The 24,019-nt window shown below is 39.2% G+C and overlaps 1 protein-coding gene across 1 annotated transcript in view; it reads right to left on the reverse strand.

Moving 5' to 3' along the window:
• The window catches only part of negr1 (neuronal growth regulator 1), a gene marked incomplete at both ends in the record, with an annotated part of 139,932 nt that overhangs the window by 46,879 nt on the left and 69,034 nt on the right, over window positions 1-24,019 (reverse strand). Inside the window, one exon of the mRNA XM_083888464.1 lies at window positions 8,707-8,838. Coding sequence (XP_083744590.1) covers window positions 8,707-8,838 — 132 coding nt within the window. The remainder of the gene's footprint in view (window positions 1-8,706; window positions 8,839-24,019) is intronic.

A 24,019-nucleotide genomic window follows, 5' to 3' on the forward strand; every position in this document is an offset into this window, starting at 1 on the left:
TAGAATAATGCAAAGCAGTGCACTAAAAATCATGAAAGCTCAATAATCCAGGTAATTTAGTGTCTGGAGAATGCACTAGTGGTGCTGTTAATCATGCCTGGAGTCATGGTGACTCCACCAGATGGAGGTGAGTGGTTGGGTCCAGGAATAGCACAGATGAGGCTAAAAAATGGGTTCTGTAAGGTCCTTCCCGGGTGACAAATGGCCAGTTGAGGGTCAACCACATGACCGACTTCAATCACATTTGCATCATGTGGTGTTTGGCTTGGAATTTTTAATTCTACAACTCCGCAAAGTGCATGAATACAAGCACGTTAACGGCTTCCATATAACCTGGAATTTATTTATTTACCTTGGTGCACGTGGCTTTACTTAGCTTCTTGCCTTAAGCAATCCTAATGTGGTTATTAATCATTAATTGGTGTGCTTCAAAATGGAATATGATTTTTATTAGCTACAAACTACTGTTTGCCAAGAGAACCCAGAGTACACAGGGTTTTTAATTAAAAGATCAATTAATAACCATACCTCTTCAGCCAGATTTGAAAATGAGTTTTCATTGCAATTAAGAAATGGACTCATCAGTGCATGACTTAGGAGCTTACACACAGAGACATTGTTCCCCACCGCCATCTGTGGACTCCGTTGTCCTGTTTTTTTGTCAGTCAGGAATGGTTCTGCTGCCAAGATTTATTAATTCATTAAGATTTCTATTCAGAACAGCTGTGGAACATTGTGCTCCATCTTTCCATACAATGCAGAGCATATAAATAATCAGCTTAGTGTGCAGGGTTATGTTGGTCTACAGCAACGGGGATTCAAGCTATTGCTTCTGTTTAATACTAAACAGTCCAAGGATGACAGAATCCTTCCTATATTACCACATGCATAGTGTGTGCATCCTGCTGAGGTCAAGTCAACAACCAATATGAATTAATGCAACAGTAAACCTATAGAAAGTTAACTTCTGCAACAATATTTTGGTCGGACACTTAAATAAATGCAGATTAACGAAGTCCGTCGACATCAACCTGTTCTGAAGTAGTCCTTCAAGAAAGTTTATTCTGCAGAAGACCAAATTTGTGCTCATTTATCTGTGCCCCGCATTCAGAGACAAATCCAAACTGCAATCAAGATGAGAGCTTTGGAGAGATGTAGAGAGAGAGATTTACATCCTAACAGCTTGAGGGTACGGGTTTTAGAAGTACTTAAGACTGGATCAGAAACCTATTGTAGGAAGCCTTCTCTTTTAAAGTGGAAGCCAAACAATTTCAATGGATACGGCAAACTGTCGCTCACAAATGCTCTGCTGAGACTTAAACGGATTCCATTGAACTGTTAAATGAACAGCCATTGAACAACCGTATCTCTCCAAGTTAACCTAGTTCCCTGGTGTCCTAATGAACATGTCTGTGACATGCTTTGGTCAAAATACCATAAGGAAGAAGCACCACAGCAGTTCAATCATCCTGCCAAAACAGCCCTGTTCAGAAAACTCTGTTTAGTAGTATCTCTTTTAAAAAAAAAGTCAAATGAAACTTAAGGGACAGGAAATGACATCAGCCACAGAGGCTACTGGGAGCTAACAGCAGTTAGCATTTGGAAAAGTGATCATTTGCAGGCTCTAGCAGGCACATTGCCATCATATATAACATGTATCCACTGGACAGATATATCCTCTGAGGCTGGAGGTTTGTGTAGGACTCTGTGCTGCATTGTGGAGCCAAGAATAGAACTTTTCGCGGACTTCCGGTTTTCAGATACCATTGACCTCGCCAGCACTTTCGTGTGTTTTATGGACAAAGCAGAGCTCCGCGAGACAACGATTCCAGGAATTTAGCGCATTGTGGCGTCCCAATAAGCACGGAAGTCAACATCGCGATTTTGCATATGTCCCATTTAATCCAACATCGCTATTCACCAGTGCACTGAGGCCTGAGTGGACGCACACACAGACACACATTCTTGTTAGGACTCTTCATTGTCGACCATAACCAATATATGCCCACACACTAGGGCTGAACGATATATCGCATTTGCGATAATATCGCGATATGATCAAGTGCAATTTTCTAACCGCAAAGGCTGCGATTATACGCTGTTCACGTGACATGCGCGTGTAAAACATGTGATATAAATATAATGAACGAGATCGTCTAACCACAGACGCTGCACTGGTCACATGCAGGCTCCCTGCGCGCTCACATGCGCGCGTTGCGGAGGACGAGTCACGGCCCGTTTTTGTGAATGGAATAGGTGAGGGCGGGTCGTAAAGTGACTATGGAGCTTCGGCCGCTGTCCGAACAGCTGTTCAGTGACTGTGCGTGTCCAATCGTGTGTGTGTGCGCGTGTGTAGTGCGAACGAGCTTGCGCTAATGTTAAGAACGGGGTTGGACACAACAATAAGCCGTCTACACGATTGAAGACGGCATCTCACCCAGTCAAGATCCTGCACTCTGGTGCACAACAAGCGCAGGTTCAAAAACCTGAGTCGTCTGGAGACACACCTGTGAGACACACCTGTGCCAGCGGAGAGTTTCTCTCTGCTCCGCTTTTTTTTTTGACCCTCATTTTTATTATCGCTGTTTTGATGTTCAATAATGGACCGTTTTTGAGCCTAAAACGACGTAGTACACTGTAAAATAGTTAGTTTCCACCCCCGCATTGCTGCGGTTGCTGCTGCTGTTAAAAAAAACTTGCACTTCAAACGGGTTGTGTATATTTTATTTATTTATTATTATTAGTATTATTATATTTAATGACTGTCTAGCAGTTCACAGATGTAAAAAAACTGAGTGTGGTAAAGCCACATATTTTTATAAATATGTGTGTATATATATATATATATATATATATATATATGCAATCTGCACTTTGTGTGACTTGTGACTGACTTTCATTTTAACACCAGGGTTCCTTCTCAGCACTTTATGTTCAGATGTTTGTAAGTTCTAAATATGCTATTGAGATTGAAGTAGTTAAATTAAAATCATCTATTCATGCATCACCTCATGTCATCATAACAGAGGTCTGTCTTCCAGGAAAGAACAGTTTATTTTTAATGTAATATAGTATTGGCCATACTTATGATGTATTGCTTGTCTTTGTTTAATAATACAGAAGATTAAGACCTTTAAAAAATAATCGCATCGCAATCGCAATATTGGCACGAAAAATCGCAATTAGATTATTTTCCATAATCGTTCAGCCCTACCACACACAATTCACATCTTAATCCAAACCCTTAAAAACAACCGCTTAACACTCAAGAAGGCCTTAATAACTGTGATGTCCTCACAACCACACAAAAATACATGAGCACACACACAATACGTGGGACATGCATTTAATCCTAAATGTTGTGAATCCATGCCACAGTGTTTAATTATCCTGTAAACAAAAGTTAATACTTTGGAAACATGCCCACACTCCAGTAAATAGTTGTTTATATTCATGTCATCACTTGACATTGTAATTTTGGTTGGTCATGAAGTGTCTCCTGACCACAAGTAAACAAGAGTTGCCTCATATTAAATATGATTATGAAAATCCCGCACTGTGTCGAGGAAGTCAGAGGAGCATGTTGTGGGTGTATCTACCAGGGCAGGGTCTGCATTCCAAATAAAAGACAGCGGGATGTGAAGAATAAGCAGTATTTTGGTATGTTCCTGCATTTCAATAGTACTCAGAAATACATCAATGTGGCTGTAATTGCTCAGTCTGCTTCTGATGTCCACACTCATAATAAATTGAAAATGATCACAGCATTGTTAGCCAATTACTGCAAGCAGGAAAGAAAGCGAGGGGATCTTGTTATTGTGAACACAGCCGTGGTGAGTATGTGAGCAGAATTCACAGCTGTAGGGTACTGGAGGAGGAAGGAGGCGTGCAAATGACTGGGAAAGTCGGAAGCACAAAGGGCACAGCTTCCCTCTGCAAAGCATGTGAAGCCTTGCCATGAAGAAAAAAAAACACGGGACACTAAAGAGAGAACGACCGTGGAACTTGTTCAACCCACCTTACATCCACAAAGGAGGGGATGAAATCACACAGAGACAAAAAAAATAACTGTGTCCAGTTACTGTAGGGCTTTAAGGAGAGATTCAGGGAGACAGCGTATTTTGCTCAAACTTTCCGAGAAAGGTGGCACTTACATATCCAGTAACTTTATGTCAAAAGGTTTTCCATCAAATAAAAAAAGGGACAGACAGATACCTCCGAAAAACCCCCACAAAAGAAGAAGAACTGGACTTTCTTTCTCCACATCAATTATTCAAGAATTTTTGCTGCTAACTTGGCATCGACTGATTTGACACACTCTGAAAATGGGCCTTTGGCAGCTTTATAATAATACATGGAGGGAGAGAGATGGTCGGAACATCTGTTGTGGTATCAGCGAGACATTTGGGCTCGGTGTCCTTTCCTTAAATGTGAGTGTAATTGTGTGAAAACTATCAAGTCTTACCTTACAACTCTGTTGTGTCATTAATTCCATGAGGAGTTTGCGGTGACTGCAATCTCCTGAGGGTGTGAGGTTTCTAAACTGCAATACAATTGATTTCTTAGCTTGAAACATTTCCTTGTTATTGTTCCTATATGTATTTAGTATGGCACACATTCATTTTACAAGGTTCTTTCATTATCTGATCAATCACTGCCTTTTTATCTCACGTGGTGGTTTTTCCACAGAGGTTTGTTTCCCGATCTTCCCTCTGACTCAGTCACCTAGATGTGATATTTATACCTTTGAGTCTCAGTGTGAAGTGAGGATTTCAGCCAATAGCTGCAGCCACCTGCGGTGAAAATGAATATGTAAATCTGAAAAGTGGGTCAGAGATCAAATTTCATCAGGTAAAAAAATCCCTCCTCAAATATTCTTTCACTAAGCAGGGATTTTGAGCCAATCTGACTCTCGCACGACCTTCTGCACGCCACCATTGGGGTTCGGCTGATAAAAGTATCACCGTCCATTCATCAGTGGCTGTACAAAGACAAGAGGCACTTGGCAATAATTGACTTAATGTCGTCTGATTACAGCAGTCTCAGAAACATTCAGGCAGAGGTTAAATGTATTGGACTTAACTCTTGGAAAAAATGACAGTGCCTCCAAATATAATTTAAAAACCAAATGGCAGGCTTAGTGTTATGTATGGTCTAATGTTATTAAATCTCCAAATATGCAAGAGCTTAATTTTGTTTTCATTACTCTGGTTTGCTTATTTTAATTAGTGCCCTTAATCTGCAATTATCCCAGAGGTCAACTATATTCTTAGCATATAAAGGAATTGTTTTGAATGCAGCGAGAATCTGTTTGAACACACAATTAATTAGCCCGTTAACCCATGAAATGTCAGTGTCACTCACTCTTGCGCGGCCTCATTAGAACGATAGACGATAAATATTGTCTCGCAGTCATGACTGATTGTTGTTTGTGACTTCATTAAATTTAACTGCTTTCAACAAAAAAAGGGACACTGACAGAGAGTCAATGCAGAACATGAACGTACAATAATGGTAAATAAGATCAATGTTATCATGGAATGTGCCAAGTAGATTTTGTGACCCAAGTTAAACAATGTATGAGCATGTATCCATACTCTTACAGGGGACATATTATGCCCTATTTCTCCAGGTTAACCTAGTTCCCTGGTGTCCTAATGAACATGTCTGTGACATGCTTTTGTCAAAATAACATAAGGATGAAGCACCAAAGCAGTTAAAAAAAAAGATCATTTGCAGGCTCTAGCAGGCACATTGTCGTCATATATAACATGTATCCACTGGACAGATAACTCCTCTGAGGATGGAAGTTTGTGTAGGACTCTGTGCTGCACTGTGGAGCCAAGAAAAGAACTTCACGGACTTCCGGTTTTTGTATACCGCTGCCCTCGGCAGCACTCTCACAGAACTTTTCGCAGACTTCAAAGACTTCTGGTTTTTCCGATACACCATCACTCCTTGCGTGTTTTACGGACAAAGCAGAGCCGGACAAAAACCTGAGTGAGTCATCTTTTTTCACACTTTGGCGACTGATAGGACCTCCAGAGTCCCAAATATAAGGATTTAAATGATTAAAAAGTAAATTTTGCATAATATGCCACCTTTAAATGCATCAGTAATGTGGTCGGAGGGGATAAGGTGCAAACACTTCTCTTTTTCTTTCACGGATTGACGCGTTAGGTTGGAGAGGAGGCAGCAAAGATGCAGTCACCAGCTGGCTGCCCGCTGTGGCCATATCAGCCGCTCCAGTGGACAACGGTAAGTCATTCATTCAGGCCCCCCCTTATCTTTGTAAATAAACGTGTCCGCAGCCACCATGCTGGACGACGGAGCAGGTTACTTTCATGAAGAAATACAAACATTTTTTGCAAATGTATTTAAGAGCTAATACAATGGCTTTAAACAACCATTTTCTGCTGCTGTTTGAAGGTGTCAACAAACAAGACAACAAAATGTGTGTTTTGCTGCTTTAATGTCTGCGACTGCTTTTGTTTATACAAGACTTATGGTCACGCAGCACTTTGAATGCTTAACAGCCACAATAAAACACAGGACCTTTCATGTATTAGGCGCCTGTGAAGCAAGAAAAGTCAGACTCTGTGAATTTAGCTCGATTAGGACGTCAAAGACAATGAAATATTGATAACTAAAGGGGGTTGGGCGCAAAGATAAACACATTGCTCAGAGACGGGCTGTCATCATCAAGGCTACAATTAATACTGCAGGCAGATTTAGACTTTAGATTTGACACAGTCTGAGAGAATGGAGTATGTTTTATGTTTTCTGGAGCTACCCATCAACAGTGTCTTATTACACCACAGATAATCATGTAAAGTTAAAGGATTATAGACTACTTTAAGGATTCTGATATTTCTTCCACATCTTGGGTTTATAAAAACACATTACAACATATTGATCATTTATGAAATGACTGTTTTTGAAGAAGTCTGTTTCATTTTGTTCCTAAATTGAATTCTTTTTTTGAAAATTGTGTGGTTTTATTTCAACAGTAAATCAATTTAATTCTAATTTAACAGTTGGCATCTCAGTGTTTCTTTCGATAACAAACAAAAGATAGATAGATATTTAACTTTTATATATATAATTAAGATCATTTCCAAGAAAGGCCTGTGATCTGTTAGTGTGGCTGGATACAATACAGAATGTCTGTTTTACAGAGTATAAAGTGGACATATTAACATATTATGCAAAATAAATTTTTTAATAATTTCAATCCTTAAATTTGGGACTCTGGAGGTCCTATCAGTCGGCCAAGTGTGAAAAAAGATGACTCGCTAGTAAAGAGATACTACTAAACAGAGTGTTCTGAATGGGACTGTTTTGGCAGGGTGAATGAACTGCTGTGGTGCTTCATCCTTATGGTATTTTGACCAAAGCATGTCACGGACATGTTCATTAGGACACCAGGGAACTAGATCAACTTGGAGAAATAGGGTATAATATGACTCCTTTAAAACCTATATAGTTACTTACGTTATTATAACTAGTTTGTATTCTACTACACATAAATCATAGTATAGTTGTCAGAAAGCAATTGAAAAAAATCATTACAATAATCTCCAAAACAAGGTATACTTCTTTAGTGTGACACTGAAAAATAACCAAGAGTGTCTAACTGGTCAATGGCAGGTCGAGCGCTGTAGCTCTGGAAGCTTCAGATTAGTCTGTGCAGGAGGCAAATACTGCTTTAACACTTGACCAGCTTTAGCATTCTCCCTCTCACTCTGCACTGCTTTGGTGTTAAAGCTATGTGACTCTGATGGTAGAGGAAAGCCTTCCTAATCAATTCAGTGTAGATATTAAACCCACACAGTCCTGCTGTCTTGCTTATTAAGTTGGCATCTGATTGTGACATTATGTTATGAAAATGTCCTTGGTTCTGTCACAGCCTGCTGTCAAAATCCTCTATCCTTGAACCTACGTCTATGTCTCAGTTGAGGTATAAATAACTGGCTTCTAAATCTTCATTCATGCCCAGCTCATTAGAACTGGGAGTCTCACAGAAATAATGGCCACGAGACATGGTTTTCTAAAGAAGCCAGAACGAAACCTGCCACAGTGAAGAAACAAATACTTGCTTCAACACATGAAGTTAATGACAGTTTTGTAAAATATCATTTAAATGTGTAAACAAAATGTTTATTCGACTCAGTAACTGGTAAGAGAAACCTCCCTGTGTCTCTGTAGCCGACACCCTGATACACTTTGTCAAAAGTGAAAATCTCCTAGATTCAAAGTGAAGTAAAGGAACACTTAAGGTAAGGGGGAATGGCTTTAAGTTTCCTGCTTGTTCTTACGAGTGGCGATTTCCATGTGGCCACGACAGCTAAAGCACAGTATCATTCATTAATGCCCTGGCTCCTCATTATAGTCCCCTCACACTTTTGAAAGACTCATTACCTGCATAATGGAATTGTGCTAAGAACAGACAGACCTTTCCTCTGCGTGAATTAATCACCTTCACGGACAGAAAAACGGGAATTCTCGCATTAAATATTTACAAACGTCCACATCGAGCTTTCTACCTTTTTTGCAAACTTCTAAAAGGTACACTTTGGTGAGGTGCACACAGTCAGGGACATGGCAGCGGTGTCACTGTAGACTGCCAAGGTGTCTCTCATGTGTCTGCGAGGCCATAGTCGAAGAAAAAAAATTGCCGGAGGAAGAAGAAAGAGATATACTTACAGTTGACTGTGACTTTTACTGTTTTGGTGTCAGGAGAGGCGATGTCATTTAAAGCGCTGCATTCATAGTCTCCAGCCTGGTCCCTTGTGATGCTGGTGATGTTAAGATATTCGCCACTGTCATACTTCTTGGCTGGAAATAGAAAAAATGGAGACAGAGTACTCACAATGTGTCTGCAAAGAATACAAAACTCAGCACACAGACACATACAGACACATTCATATGAATGTGTGCATGTGTTTGTCTATAACTGGACGATGCGATGCACATTTGGTGTTTTACTGACCCCCTGATTACCTTTCCGTGTAAACTAAAAACAGCAGTGGATTAGCAGTGCATCAGACCATTCAGATTGATTTTATGGCAGTAAATGAAATAATGGTGGTTTTTTTTCCCCAGTCATCCACTCATCATTTGCCCAATTCCAGACCACATAGTTGCAGCTACTTCCTGGAAGACGGACACATTTGAGGGCTCAATGCACATGTCAGTGCTTTACCCTTAGCTTAACGGTGCCAAAGCCAGGAGCGGGAATAGCACCATGACTGGCATATTGGCAGGGGCACAGTACACCTAAATAGTTGGCGGGAGCAAAAGCCCACACAAACATGTCCACTCCAATGCACAGAAACTAACTAAATAAATAAATAGATAAATAAAACACAGCCATGGATAAGAATTCCAGCCCCGTTGTGCAAATATATATATTTCATGAACTGAATGTATAAGTAGCGGGAGGAAGCAATAATGAGCAAGTTTAATGTCTAGAATAGTTTAGATGGAATGACGAATGAATGATGTGTTTATTTATTTAATGTACAGTGTTTAACACATTTATTAGCCCGGCATGTCATAAAACCGAGATTTTCCAAATATCAAGCCACTGAATACTATTATTTCTGTTCCAGAACGCAATTAAATATCTATAATTTGACGTCTAAATCACAAAATAATGATGTACTTTACTATTTTTAGTTTTTTCCTACATACTAGTGTATTAACCATTACAAAAACATACAAAAAAGATTTTGAACATAACTAATGCTGTTCATTTAGGTCAACTGTGGCTTTGGGTGGTGGTCTATTACATTTATTATGTTCTAAATGTTCTAAAGTGCATGGGTCAAGTGCATTTACAGCATTACATTAAGAACAACAACACAAAGGTAACCGTTTCATGCCACGTGCAATAAACCAATAAGAAAGAATGTCATGTCACATTTCATTTAAATGACGGGGGTCGATACACCTTGACAGATTGCTATTATATTGGCATATCTGGCAGGTAGTAAGGGAAAATGCCCCAGAGTCTTATGTGTTTTTTATCCACAGGCAAATCTAACTTCACTGACAGTGAATCCTGTCATTGGCTTCAGGTTTTTTCGCTTGTTGTATGGATGTACCGGACCTCACCCAATTTTAACACATGACTTTTAATTATGTGAAGATCAAAGTCCAATGCTTACTAATTACTTATTGGGCAACAATTTTCACCCAACATAATGATTTATTTGTGCATAAATGTTATATTATCTCAGCAGGAAGTACAGTTTATGTAGACAATAGCAAATGTTTCCCTGACCAGAATTAACCCAGTGGTTCTCAACAGGGAATCTATTTATAAATGACTTTTCATGGCATTCATAGTGTTTTTGGAGAGAAGATGTATGTATGGATGTGGAGGACAAGGTAACAGAGAGAACAAGTGGGCAAAAAGTGATTTCAACATACTGTTGAGAAAGCCATAGAGACCCAATACTAACTCATCTCATACAAGAGCAAGAGTCAAGACAGCTTCAGAAGTGGAACACGACCATTTGTGCTGCCAATCCCCTCTGAAAGCGAACTGAATTGTCACATCGTGTCACTGTCTTATTCTGCAACCTTGGCACCTTTTTTTATCTGCTAACTACAATGTCAAAAAGCTTAAAACTCAAGGCATTTGTCGATAATGAGTTCTCCTCTCTCTTCTTTTCACACTGTTGTTGTGGCAACAATAGAGACCTGGCAAAGATAGTGCATTGGTGGTTACATAGATAACAGCACAGGAGAGAACATGTTTTTTTTTTGTTTTTTTAAACAAAAAAATGATCCATAAACAAACACTGGATGTTTTCCAAAAACAAGCTCATTAATATGAGTGCACACGGATGGAGACTTAACACATACGGTTCTATTTTTGAGACGGGGCACAGCACATGGCCAAACTTCACACCTTTAACGAAGCTGTTGTTTATTTTGCACAGTTTGTTTTCAAACTTAATCTCGCAGATGTGAAAAGGACTGTGCAGTATGGACTGTGGCATTATGGCCGTCAAATGCATGTTTAAAAACAAAATAACAAACTCGGTTAACAAGGTGCAATGCCGACAGTCCTTATGGCTTTGTATATGAACAGATAATGTATGCATGAGCTACCAAAACAATATCCCAACTCATCACATTTTTAAAAAAAAAGAAAGAAAAAAAAACTGTATAGGTTTGTGAAAAGTCTAGTGCCAGACAAGACCTGATCACAATGTTTTATATTTAAATTTTAAATGTGTAGATATCTTGTCTGTAGTGGTTAGCACACTTGCCTTTGCAGCAAGAAGACCCAGGTTCGAGCCCTGGTCAGAACAAGGGCCTTTCTAAGCGGAGTTTGCATGTTCTCTCCCTGTGTGCGCGTGGGTTTTCTCGAGGTTTTCCGGCTTCCTCCCACAGTCCAAAACACATGCAATATGGGGATTAGGTAGATTTGGACGCTCTAAATTGACCGTAGGTGTGAGTGTGAGAGTGAATGCTTGTTTGTCTCTGTGTCCCTGTGATGGACTGGTGAGCTGTCTAGAATGTACCCCGCCTATCGCCCTATGTCAGCTGAGATTGGCACCTCACCCCTTGTGACTCGCAGAGATAAAGCGTTAGAAAATGGATGAATGGGTGGATATCATATCTTTCACATTTGAACATTTGATTGTACAGTTTCCCCTCCAGCAGTGGTTGACTCCAACAATAAGCTAAAGTATTATTGCAAGTGATTTGTTTGGTTGCAAATAAAGAAATACTCTTAAAATGACTATAACTGTTTAATGGTTGTACTTGTGCACCTGAAGCCAAATATAATGACCAAAATGATGGCCATGTTTATCAGTACCATATGCAGTACCACTGGCTGTGTGTTTCCGAATGCACGGCTGATTCATGGACGTATACACACAATGCAATGTTCATTGTACATGAAAGAGCTGAAATTAGATATTATTTGTTTTAATGACATGCAACAGCACAGCTTTGACGGAGTTTTGTAAACCATTAGTGGTGCAGCGCTGCTGTACAGCGTTGTGGATTGTTTATGACACGCAGTGATCAATGATAAAAATCACAGTGCACACATCAAGGTTATGGCTCTTCCTTTTTACCTTTTATAGTGAAACAATTTTTGAAGTACCATACTTTATAAATCAAGTTTGCTTACTTGTAATATCTCCCCCCAAAAAACCCTGCAGAATTTAGCAGGACTTAGTGTCCTGCACTAACACGGTTGACCTACACACTGCCCTTGCTGCACAGCTCCATTGTATTTCATTCTAATGGGGAATTGTGAAACCCAGTATGGAATGTGAAAATCTACTGTGTGCACTTGTGACTTTTACAGGGGCAATGAATTTAAAAGCACTGCACCATGAAGCCAAGTATGTTTGATGCTTTTATATACCATTTGCTAAATGGCTGGATCAAATGTTGTGCCATTTTCCAAAGGCATGGGGGACTTTGTTACCTCCTGGGAAACACAAGCAATCCAATATTTGCAACTGGGGAAGTTGGATATGTACTGTTGGGCATGCAGAGCAACCACTGTTCATGAAATAAAAAAAAAAAAATGTAATCTTTGAGCAATCCAAGTGTTAAAAGATGAGAATGAAGAAAGGAATTCCAACATTTTTTCAGAGCCTTTATTTTGTACTCAATATTCTTAATGTGCTCAAGTGACTTGCACAGAATAATGTTCTTGGGATTGGACACAACTCACAAACTCTCCTTATGTTGAAAGTTACTTATTAGATTTTGAACCAAACTCTGATATTTTAACATAATAGTTCATATATACACACATTGGAATAGTGTAGTCACTTAACGCAGTTGAGGTAAAAACATCCACTGAATTAAAACAATGGATCATTTTACAATTTTGTACAGAATATTAAGATTGACTGAGCATTAGCTGCAGAAGTGCTGCAAACTGCCCAGAAGCACAGCTCGCTTACATTTGGCCCACGAATTAATCAATATTGTTATGACACAACTATAAATGGGATCTGTTCAGATACACATCTGCACTTGTACTTTAAAGGGTACCCATTTGAAAATGTCAGTCTTGCTTCTGTAACAAAACAATCACTCTATAGTGCTCTAACTTTCTCTGCTCATGGCATTCATTCATTTTAAACTGTAATTAAGTGAATGCAGAATTAGTGATCTAAGTTTTCATACATAGTTTTCAACGGCCTTTCTTATTAAATTGAAAATGAGGACCTGCAAGGAGGTAAACTTGGTTTACTAAGATTAAACCAATTAAAACGTGAACATTTTGCTGTTTCTACCATAATTATGGAAACTGGCAATGAGTGAACTGGAGGTTGGAATCACAGGAGACCTCACAATACGATACGTTACACGATACGATACAATGATTATGTATCGTAAATCAGTATATTACAAGACAATCCTACACATCACGATATCTGTCTAGCTGAAGCAAACAAAAACGTATGTGATAATTAGAAGTTCAGTTCACAGCACAGAGTCTATGTATTGAGCGTGGATGAGGCATCTCTTAACATAGCTTTCTCCACCATTATCCCACAGTACACTTCAGCCAGGTAACTTCCAACCAAGTTTGCCTCATTCATTTGAGCAGCTCAGTGAGTGAGTGAAACTGGCACAGACTGGTGGGGGTAATGGTGGGGGTAATGGTGGGGGTAATGAAAATTGACCTTTCCTTTCTTACTGGTAAGCCACAAGCCTGTGCAAACACTAACTACAGGTGTGTGTACAGTAGCAGTGTTACAACTTGTATTTTGGAAAGGATTATAGCTACTTTAAATGCTCTATGTTCTTTCTGTGCATTTTCTTCTGGTACATATCGTCTAAATGTATGCTGTGAATACAGCCTGCACCGTTCCTTTCACATCCTCACTCTATAAATCCATGATTCCATGTAACTGTCAGACACTGGTGTGAGTAATTATGACTCCCACATTCAACAGTTCCCATTAGTGATATCCACAGGTGGCATGCAGCCTTCTAATTAAACCAATGGAGCTAAATGTTCTGTTCTGCATGTTCTTACTAATACACACAGTGGAGTGCTGTGCTGATACAGCACAAAAAAAATAATAAAAAATCTACTGACATTTATGAGATGGTCAAATATGAGTTAAGCCTTCAAATTAATCATACTGGACCAAGCTGGTGCTCTGGTGTATCATCAACTGTTGATGATTATATCACTTGTGCATGTTATTGTGCATTTCATCTGTGTTCCAGTCATCTAACACTGCTTTTGATGCACTTAGGTTCTTCTAAGCTGTGCTTTGAATGTGTTTGGCTTTAAAGAAGCACCAAAGAGAAACATTCACTGAGTACTATAGAGTCATCTTTAAACTTGAAGGTTTGATTCATTGCTCCAATAGTCTACATGGCGACGTGTCCTTGGGCCAGACACTTAGGCCCTGTCCCAATACCTCCCCTAACCCTACATGTTTGCCCTTGGATGATATACATCCAAAGGACCTTTGAGCTTTGATCACTAATGCCAGAAAATAACTGACAATTTATGAAAGCAGCTAGCTCTGCTACATCTGGGTAGTTTTGTCAGTGTTTTGGATGTGTGCACCGGCGTTCACTGGAACACGAATACCCTGGACTTCAGATTCCAATCACATTCTGTAGTGTAAAGAAGCTTTGACTGGTCATCAAGACAATATAGATACAAACCTCTGTATTACTTACTATGCAAATAGATGTATGTGTTGCTGTTTGATACCAAAAAATGTATCAATCAGGAATAAGTATCAACATCCAGGTATGGATACTGTTGAGGTATTTACATTTTAAAACCAATACCCAGCCCTAATGAGTAACTAAGAAACATCAGCAATGATAAGCCACAGAACATGTGCAGTCAGGATACAATGGCAAATCACTATTCTCAGTCAATCTAAAAATGCTTTGCATTAATGTCAAGCGTAAGTCAATAAAGCAGAAGACATAAATATTCACAAAGCTTGACCTCCTGTCAAACAATTTTCACTAACAACTAGAATATGCCTGACACCCTGCTCCTGAATTTTGTTGGTAGGCTGTAACGAAGCCAAAAAAACACTGCTATGATTGTATGAAGTGATCATTTCCTTCACTACATCTACGATGATGAACAAACATGTAACCAAACCACAGAATAGAAGCTGAATTAACTACAGTGTTTAGGAACCTTAACCCTTAGAACACAGAGCATTTTGGCTGTTTTTTTTTCTTTCCATGTTTAAACATACAGTACATACAGAGGCTACAAGGATGTGCAATATAGAGTGTCTTATATCCATTTTTTCCAGCACAACCTAGGCAATCGGATAAAAGAAAAAAAAATCACCACCTAAACAAACCTGAGATCAGAAATCACTTTTTTTTTGAACACACAGAAAATCAACGGTCTATTTTGTGACTTCTGCACAATTATTGCTACTTTATCACAACCAAACTGAACACTGAATGTGATCCATAAACACACACACCCAGGATGTCTTTATAAGGAGTTGTGTATTAATCCAACAGCAATTTATCATGGGTGCACCTGTGGCACAGATCTGTGCCGCGTGAGCACTAAGGGTTAATGGGGACAAATCAAGAATAGCGGTAAGTGAAAGGTGAACAGTCATAGGTTAAATGTGTTAAATGTGGATATATATTACCCAAAATGTGTAGTGTATTTTCTAAATGTCATTTACGATTCTGATAAGATGAAGCTGTAACAAAATATTCAACGTGTATTGAGTTATTCCATTAATTTTTACATTTATGTATGTATATATTTACATATTATGTATACATTAATACAGACTTGGAAAATAAATGGTGTTAAATAATCAAATCATTTAGCAGTCGCCTCCCCCAATGCAGCATCTAGTTGCATTATCCTGCCTTGGCTGCAAATGGAATTCCTATCGATTCCAGCAGAAAGGAGAGTTTGCAAAGGTCAGAGAGGCCATTAAACAACAGAATCACATCCTTGATATATATTTTGGAGAACATTATATATTGAGCGCTAAACTTTGACATTACATCCAACTCAAATGGACGTTGAGTCCTTAAATGGAAGTTGAGTGTAATCTGAACATGGACAATATATCAAGAATGAGAGATGACGATCTTTGGGGAGACAATTAAAGTCCATTGCTGATGTGACGTACAATCACCAAGAGCCCTAACCTGACTTTTGGGAGTGTATGCCGAGTTATTTGAAAGACTGATGGAAGCCTGCCTGACCTGCTAGGAGATGTCACTCAAAGCAAATTAAACAAATCAACGTGAGGACAATTTCACATTCAATGCAAACACTGGCTCAAAGCCAATGAGCAATTTCCCACAAAGTATAGAGAAGCTGTGAGTCCATTCCCTTCAGGGCTGCAATACACAGATAGACAGGCATCGCGCAAGAATCAATTATAGCATAGAGCAGCGTTCTCGACATAGTTTTTTTCCTTTTAACACCTGAAAAATAGAGAACAACCCACGCTGCCACAATGTGCGCCACTGACTTCTGGCCCCGACTCAAGGTGTGGGCTCGAGCGACGGGTAAAATTACAGTGTGTGCAGGGTCTGTCTGAGAACCAGAGTGTTAGTCTGCTTTGATACAAAACACATGTCCTCCGCTCTTGCTGTCAATCTGAGGCTGCTGAAATCCAGAGAGTGGAACTGGGCCAAATGGGCATTGAGTCATATTTGACTGCATGTGCTGCCACCTCTGTGACCTGAGGTATTACCTTACATTTTAATTTTCAGTGATGACCTATTTAGCCAAATGTTTGAGAGATTGCGGACTCTGTGTGATAAAAAAAATAAAAGACAAAGTCATAATCACAGAGTTTAGCACCTTTAATATACATATAAATAAGAAGATTTAATTTGTGGGTGTGTATAACTAGGTTAATAAGAGCTATTTCTAAAGCAATGGAGGAGGAATCTCTCCTTCGCACATGATTTAAGTAAAAATATGAAAATTACTTCTCACTTCACTATGATCACTAAGCTTAAAAACAGAAAGAGGTAACTTCACACCACATCTTAGATGTGTCGAATGCTTTATTTGGAAAACACTGTGTGCGGAATACATTTAATCTGCTCAGATTGGCCAACACATGAGTGATAGAATAGATGAAACACACTGCAGGGGATTTGTGAATAGTACAAAAATGTGTTTGACGTCAGTGTACAGTATTTTGTCAGCGTGCAACCAGAGGCGCAGTTTGTGAACAGGCAAGGCAGGCAACTGCTTGGGGCCCCGAGCCCATAGGGGGCCCCGACATTCGGAGCCTGAGGGCTGTTTAGGCCCTTTAGGGAGGAAATCTCCCTAAAGGGGCCCCACCTCACTTTACCCTGTGTGAAGTTATCGTTCTGCAAGTTGGAAAATGAAGAGGATTATTTACAGTGTAAGGCATATCTTTTTTACTCAGTTTGTATATAATTCATTCAGTTATTTACAGTATTTTATTGTTCTATATATTTATATTTTCACATACTTTTTAATTACAAGGTTTTTCCATGTTATTTCATTCGTTTCGGCAAAAAAAAATATTTTGAACTCATACATTTTTCGTTGGTGTCAGATTATTTATGACATAATGTTGATGAACACTGGTTGGAAGGGCCCCCTGGGAATTTTTGCTTAGGGCCCGTACAGACTCTAGAATCGCCTCTGCGTGCAACACGCTTACATCAGCCATCAATGAATTGCATCTGTAAAATATGTCACGATTACTCTTTTAAATTTGAAGAACCTTGGGTGTTTTAGAGTTTAAAAGAGATGTAATGCAGGGGAAGAGTCCTTCTATGGCTGTCAACTGCCATTAAACATGTGAAGTGTGGCACTAACTCAGTTTCACTTTTTATCTCTATTTATCTTGTTACAGACACTCTAGCAAATCATGTACCCATTGAGCACCTCTTGAATTATCAGTCCACCACAATGCAATCACTGAATGGGGCTGTGTTATACACGACCCCTGCTGCTGATATTTCACATTTTAATTCTGAAATGAAAGTGATTCTTTATCTTATACCTCCCCCATTGTGTGTGAAGCACATTCACGTGTGGGGCCTTTAAAGTGCACATCAGTTACGACAAACCATGAAAGAAGTGGAACCCACCGCTGAGTGAGATTTCTCTGGTGAAGAGGCTGTGAACAAACTTGCTTGCGTGTCTTTTAAAGAGCTGTCAGAATGAAGTGTGACATGGCAGAAACAGCTCAAGGTTTTGTAACAGTGATATAAAATCATGTTTGAATAATTCATGCACTCTTCACATAAGCAACCCACTGAGCTACTGTACTTATGCACTTGCTGTTGTTACTTAAAGGCTAAGGGAGTTGTGTCGGCTCCAGCAAAGATACAGTAAACATAATGTAGCTGCTGCCTGTCTCTGTCTTTGGAGGAAGATGTGCACATGGAATGAAAGGGCAAAACAGAACGTCACCATTATCAGCCGTGATAAAGGAACAGTAGCTTCTTGGACAGAGAGATAAAAAAAAAAATGTGTCTCTGCTGAATCCCATAACAGGAAATAATCAAATATTTGTTCTAGCATTCTAGTCAGCCTTTATAAAAGTCTCACTTCTATTTCATGGATTCAAATCTCAATGGAAAAAAAGAAAGCAAAATAATTCAAAGCATCCATTCAACCAAAGCAAACTAAAACATGTTAAGGGTGATTAAAGCTCGTCTCAGTGACCAACGGAAGTGCAGGGATAAGAGTAGTATATAGGCAGAAACCAATAAAAGTGACATGTCACCAGAGCTATGCAAGCTTTCAGAGTGTCAACAGTTAAATTAATAATAAAAGAGTGGTTTCTGGGAGAGTTACCAAGATACTTTGTTTAATGGAGTTTCTCATTTAAATTCAGCTTTTATTCAGAAGCCTTTTTTTTTTTTTTTTTTTTTTTTTTTTTACGACATCAAAAGCCTGGCTGAGGAGCTGAGGGGGGTTCGAATGATTGCATTGACTCACAAAAAAAGCTAAACAGTTTCTCAACATCTGTTTTCAACCTGTGACTGAGCTGCAGCACTGGAACAGCCAGGGGGAGAATCCTTGCCTAAGAGCACATTAACAGTGCTGAATTGCCGTTCTTTACAGTGTCCTGAATGATAAGAATCAGTTAATTAAAAAGATTTGTTCACCATATTGTTCGCTATTTCCTGCATGACCGGAACGCAGACTCCGTCTGCAGTCACCGAACTGAAATACGGATGAACGGGTTGTGATTGGGGTCACGATGGCCGGCTTTTAGCAGTGCTGTCGCTAAAATACATCAGACTTCTCTGGTAAATATTGAGATTTTAGAAATGTCATTGCTCAATGTTGGAGATTTACGCATGTATATTTTAGGATTTACTCTACTCTAGAGTAGAGTAGGGTAAATACTCTATTTCTCCAAGTTAACCTAGTTGTGTCCTAATGAACATGTCTGTGACATGCTTTGGTTCCAAATACCATAAGAATGAGGCACCACAGCAGTTCAATCACCCTGCCAAAACATCCCTTTTCAGAACGCTCTGTTTAGCAGTATCTCTTTAGGTCCACCTTAAAAAGAAAATCTTAAAAAAAAACATAAGGGACAGGAAATTACATCAGGCTACTGGGAGTATAGCATTTGGTCCACTAGACAGATAAATCCTGTGAGGCTAGAAGTTTGTGTAGGACTCTGTGCTGCACTGTGGAGCCAAGAATAGAACTTTTCGCGGACTTTGCAGTCTTCACGTTTTCAGATACCGTTGCCCCCGCCACAATACAACAATTCCAGGAATTTAGCGCATTGTGACGTCCCAGTGAGCGCGGAAGTCAACATCACATGTTTTATCTCCTGCACTTAAACTGAGGAGGACCACAAAAACATGAGAGAGTCATCTTTTTTCACATTTTGGTGACTGGTAGGACCTACAGAGTCCCAAATATTAGGATTTAAATTATTAAAAAGTTGATTTTGCATCATATGTGACCTTAAATCTTTTAAGCTGATCTACAGTTCAGAATTGTTCGCTTTGATTCCTATGTAGGACTCTAAATCAATCACATTTTAGTATCGGAGCACTAACAGTACCTGCTCCGGCAAGGTTCCGAGCAAGCTACCAGTATCATTCACTAAAGAAAAAGCAAAAAAACCAAGTAGAGTCGAGCCGAGTAGTGCCAGAAATGTATCATGGAAAAGCGCCAAATAAGGTGAAGGAGAGCATGAAACATTGAGTTTGCTTTTCTAGATTTCACCAGCTAATTAGTAGACTCTGGTTTCTATATCACTGAAGATATAACTTGTATACTCTTGTAAATTTTTTATATAACATTCAAGCACAATGTTAAGCACAGAGTAGTCAAACTGTTGCCAAAAACAGAATATTCCTTAAGGACAGTGCGCTACAGAGATTATTCCTCCTCTGTCAGTAAAGATGATCTGTGTTATCACTATAAGCTTCAGTTTGCCCTCTTTTTTTTATATATATATATATATATATATATATATATATATATATATATATATATAAAAAAAACATGCATTTACTTTATATGCACACATATGGAGCCAAATGACCTACTCAATAAACAGCTTACGGCCACACTTGACTGGATACACAAAGATTATTATTAGCTGGCAGTTTAGTGGTTGGTGGGGAGGAGAGGGCTGGAAAAAAATGCAAACTCAAAACAGTCAAGAGAGGGAACAAAATCTTGACACTCATTCAGGGCAATTTATCATTCTGTCAAACTTTTACGGACTGCTGCAGCAGAGCCATCTACAATGTGAAAATCCCCCCACCCCCAAAATATGGCTGAGGGATGACAAGAGTAAGGCAGGCAAATAAAACCTGCCATGTTTGTCACTTCACAGCCATTTCACCTGCTTGGCTGTCTGTCAGTCAAGAGTCCTTACGCCCAAGAAATACATATTGACAAAATCTCACAGCAAAAGGTGCTGAACTGATCATGATATTTTTCTCTCTACAACCCAAGGTTTAATACATGATGAAAGTCGAAAATGTGTTTTCTTGTTTTTAGTAATGTAGATTTCCCTGTGGGTTGTACTGGGGATTCACATTTGAAATTAAATGACGCATCACATCACAGTATTTTACAATCTAATTGTAATTGTATTCTCTACAGTGGTCAACAGTAAATAGTTTAAGAAAGCACAAAGGAGATAAAATCCGATCATCAGATTGGACAGCCAAATAAACAGCATCTAGATAAAACACAATTATTAAATTAAGAAATGCATTTGCCAATTTGACAACATTAGTCGGTGATTCCCATTATGTTGGAATTACTGAATTTCCTTTTACTGACAAAACCTTAACTTCCTGCCAAATGAAGAAAAACAAATGACTGTAATCTTGATCTGACAAACAACCTCCAGGTATTTTTAGTTTGCAAGAAAAATCAGTTTCAAAAGCTAATGTTGTGAGTAGAAGAGATAATATTCCTCTTACTTTAATTCCCATGTGTCACAGTTAATTTTAATTACATTAAAGACCAACTTTCTATTTTTTAACTAAATTGAGTCATTGAGAAATTATAATGAATTCAAATAGTGGTACTTTTACAGCATTCTTGCCTTTGCAGCAAGATGACCAGGGTACGTGACCCGGTCAGTGTGTGCGTGGGTTCTCCAGTTTCCTCACACAGTCCAAAAACATGCAGATTTGGGGATTAGGCAAATTGGTCACTCTAAATTGACCGTCAGTGTGAATGTGAAAGTGAAAGGTTGTTTGTCTCTGTGTATGTCCCTGTGGTAGACTGGCAAACTGAAACTCCAGAGTGTTCCCCCACTTTTCGCGCTATGTCAGCTTAGACTGGCACCAGCGCCCACCAGTCCATTACAGGGTCACATAGAGACAAACAAGCATTCATTCTCACACTTACACCTACGGTCAATTTGGGGCGCTTTCACACCTATAGTTCGTTTTGCTTTGGTCCGCACCAGTCAGAATAATGTTACAATGTAGCAAACAGACGTGGGTACGGTTTGCTTTTACATATGCATAGTTCTAAATTAACCAAAATAGACCTCGAAGACCATCGGCACTGGAACCAGACTTACCCCCAATTTCCACCGGGCGCGTCACCACTGCGGAACGTAAGTGGTCCAAGACCACCCCTTCAGGCAGGTCTTGGACCGCTTGATTTGGTGCGCACCAAAGTACAGAGATTTCATTCACACCTACGCAAACAAACCGAACCAAAGGACCAAATTCTGTAGGTGTGAAAGCACCCTTAGAGTGTCCAATTTACCTAATCGCCAAATCTTCTTGTTTTTTGATTGTTGGTGGACGTTGGAGAACCCGGAGAAAACCCCCACACACGGGGAGAAAATGCAAACTGGTTTGTGAACCCGGGTCTTCTTGGCGCAAAGACATGAGTGCTCATATCCAACACAGTAGGTAATTAGCTTGTTACAACTTTTCAGTTCTATCACGTTCTTTTGTAGAAATCGCCCACACTAACAATAACAACAATAATGACTCAAAGATCCCACTGCCACTGTTCTTCTCTGATGTACTGTGAGACAGACTGTGATTACATTTAGTCCCGGATCCTTTCATTTGACCAGCATATCATTTCTTTCCCTGGCACACTTCAAAGTGTGGACACTTCAAAGTAGAACGAGTGACTGCCATTTGGACTCGGCGGATAGCCCCTTTTGATCATCTTCTGAAAACTCCCCCGACGCAATCAGGACAAGCATGCCAGAGAGGAGGTTTTGACAGCCATAAGATAAATGCAACCATCCTCACAGCTATCAGATAAGCGCAGCATGCTCTAATCCATTAATATGAAAATGAGGGTGGACTAGAAGTGGCTGGGTGGGAGTTTTGCGGCAACGGTTAAATGCTTTGGAATTATTTGTCAAAGGGAATGTAAAGGATTTCAAAAGTCCCTTATGTTGATAACAGTATTTTTGATAATAACTCTTCAATGATTACAAATTGTAGAGCTACCTGGGGCGATTTTTATTTATTTATTTATTTTTTTTAATACAGCAATAGAACATTTCGATAATTGTCTGAGTTTGGTCGACAGATTACCCTTTGTTTTATGTGGGCTTATACACAATAACATCAAAAATCTGTGCATTGTACTACTGTACAGACATGGCCAAGATGGCTTGATGACTTGATCAAATCAAGCTTTAGAATGTGACTGTGTGATTGGTGGCGACAGAAGGGCTGGTCTGAGTCGTGATCTACAGGGATTTTGAGTTGAGGGAGTTTGACACAAATAAAACAAGGCAATAAGCATCAGTTTTCTGGGCAAAAATTTATTGTTGATGTCACCAGTCAGAGGAAAATGACCAAACCGGTTTGAAAAGATAGAAAAGCAACAGTAACTCAAACAACCATTCGTAATAACCAAGATACGCAAAGGCAGATGGACTACAGTGCCATTTCTACTACTGCCATTTGTATTAGATGTCCAATGTACTAGAGCTGCAAATAACAATTATTTGTATAATCTATTCATCTGTCTATTTATTTTCCGTTTAATTGAATAATCGTTTGGTCCATAAAATGTCAGAAATAAAAATGTTGATCAGTGTTTGTCAAACCTGGATATGATAAAGGTTCTCAAATGTCTTGTTTTGTCCAGAAACCAAAATGATTCACTTTTAATGATTTCTTTGTTATATGGAGCAAAGAAATGAAGAAAATATTCACATTTAAGAAGCTGAAACGATCAGAAATCTTGTTTTAATCATGATAAAGCTTCAAACCGATTGAACCAATTGATTATCAAAATAGTTCATGACAATTCATTCATCAAGCGCTACAGAGTACCTGATGATGTGTTTAAAGCAAGCAGACAAGTAATACCCTCATATCGTCATTATCTTAGCTTTCTACATCACCGTTATTCCATAAATAGTGGTAGAGAAATCATTCCATTAAATTGTAAGTACTCCATACTCACCTGAATCTCCATGGAGTCCCAACTCACCACCTCGCAACCAGGTCAATCCAACCACAAGCATGTCTCACTCTCTACCGCCCATAAATCTCCTCATTTTCTACA

The sequence above is a fragment of the Microchirus variegatus genome, assembly GCF_963457635.1.
Source record: "Microchirus variegatus genome assembly, chromosome: 4".
In the NCBI taxonomy this organism is placed as follows: Eukaryota; Metazoa; Chordata; class Actinopteri; order Pleuronectiformes; family Soleidae; genus Microchirus; species Microchirus variegatus.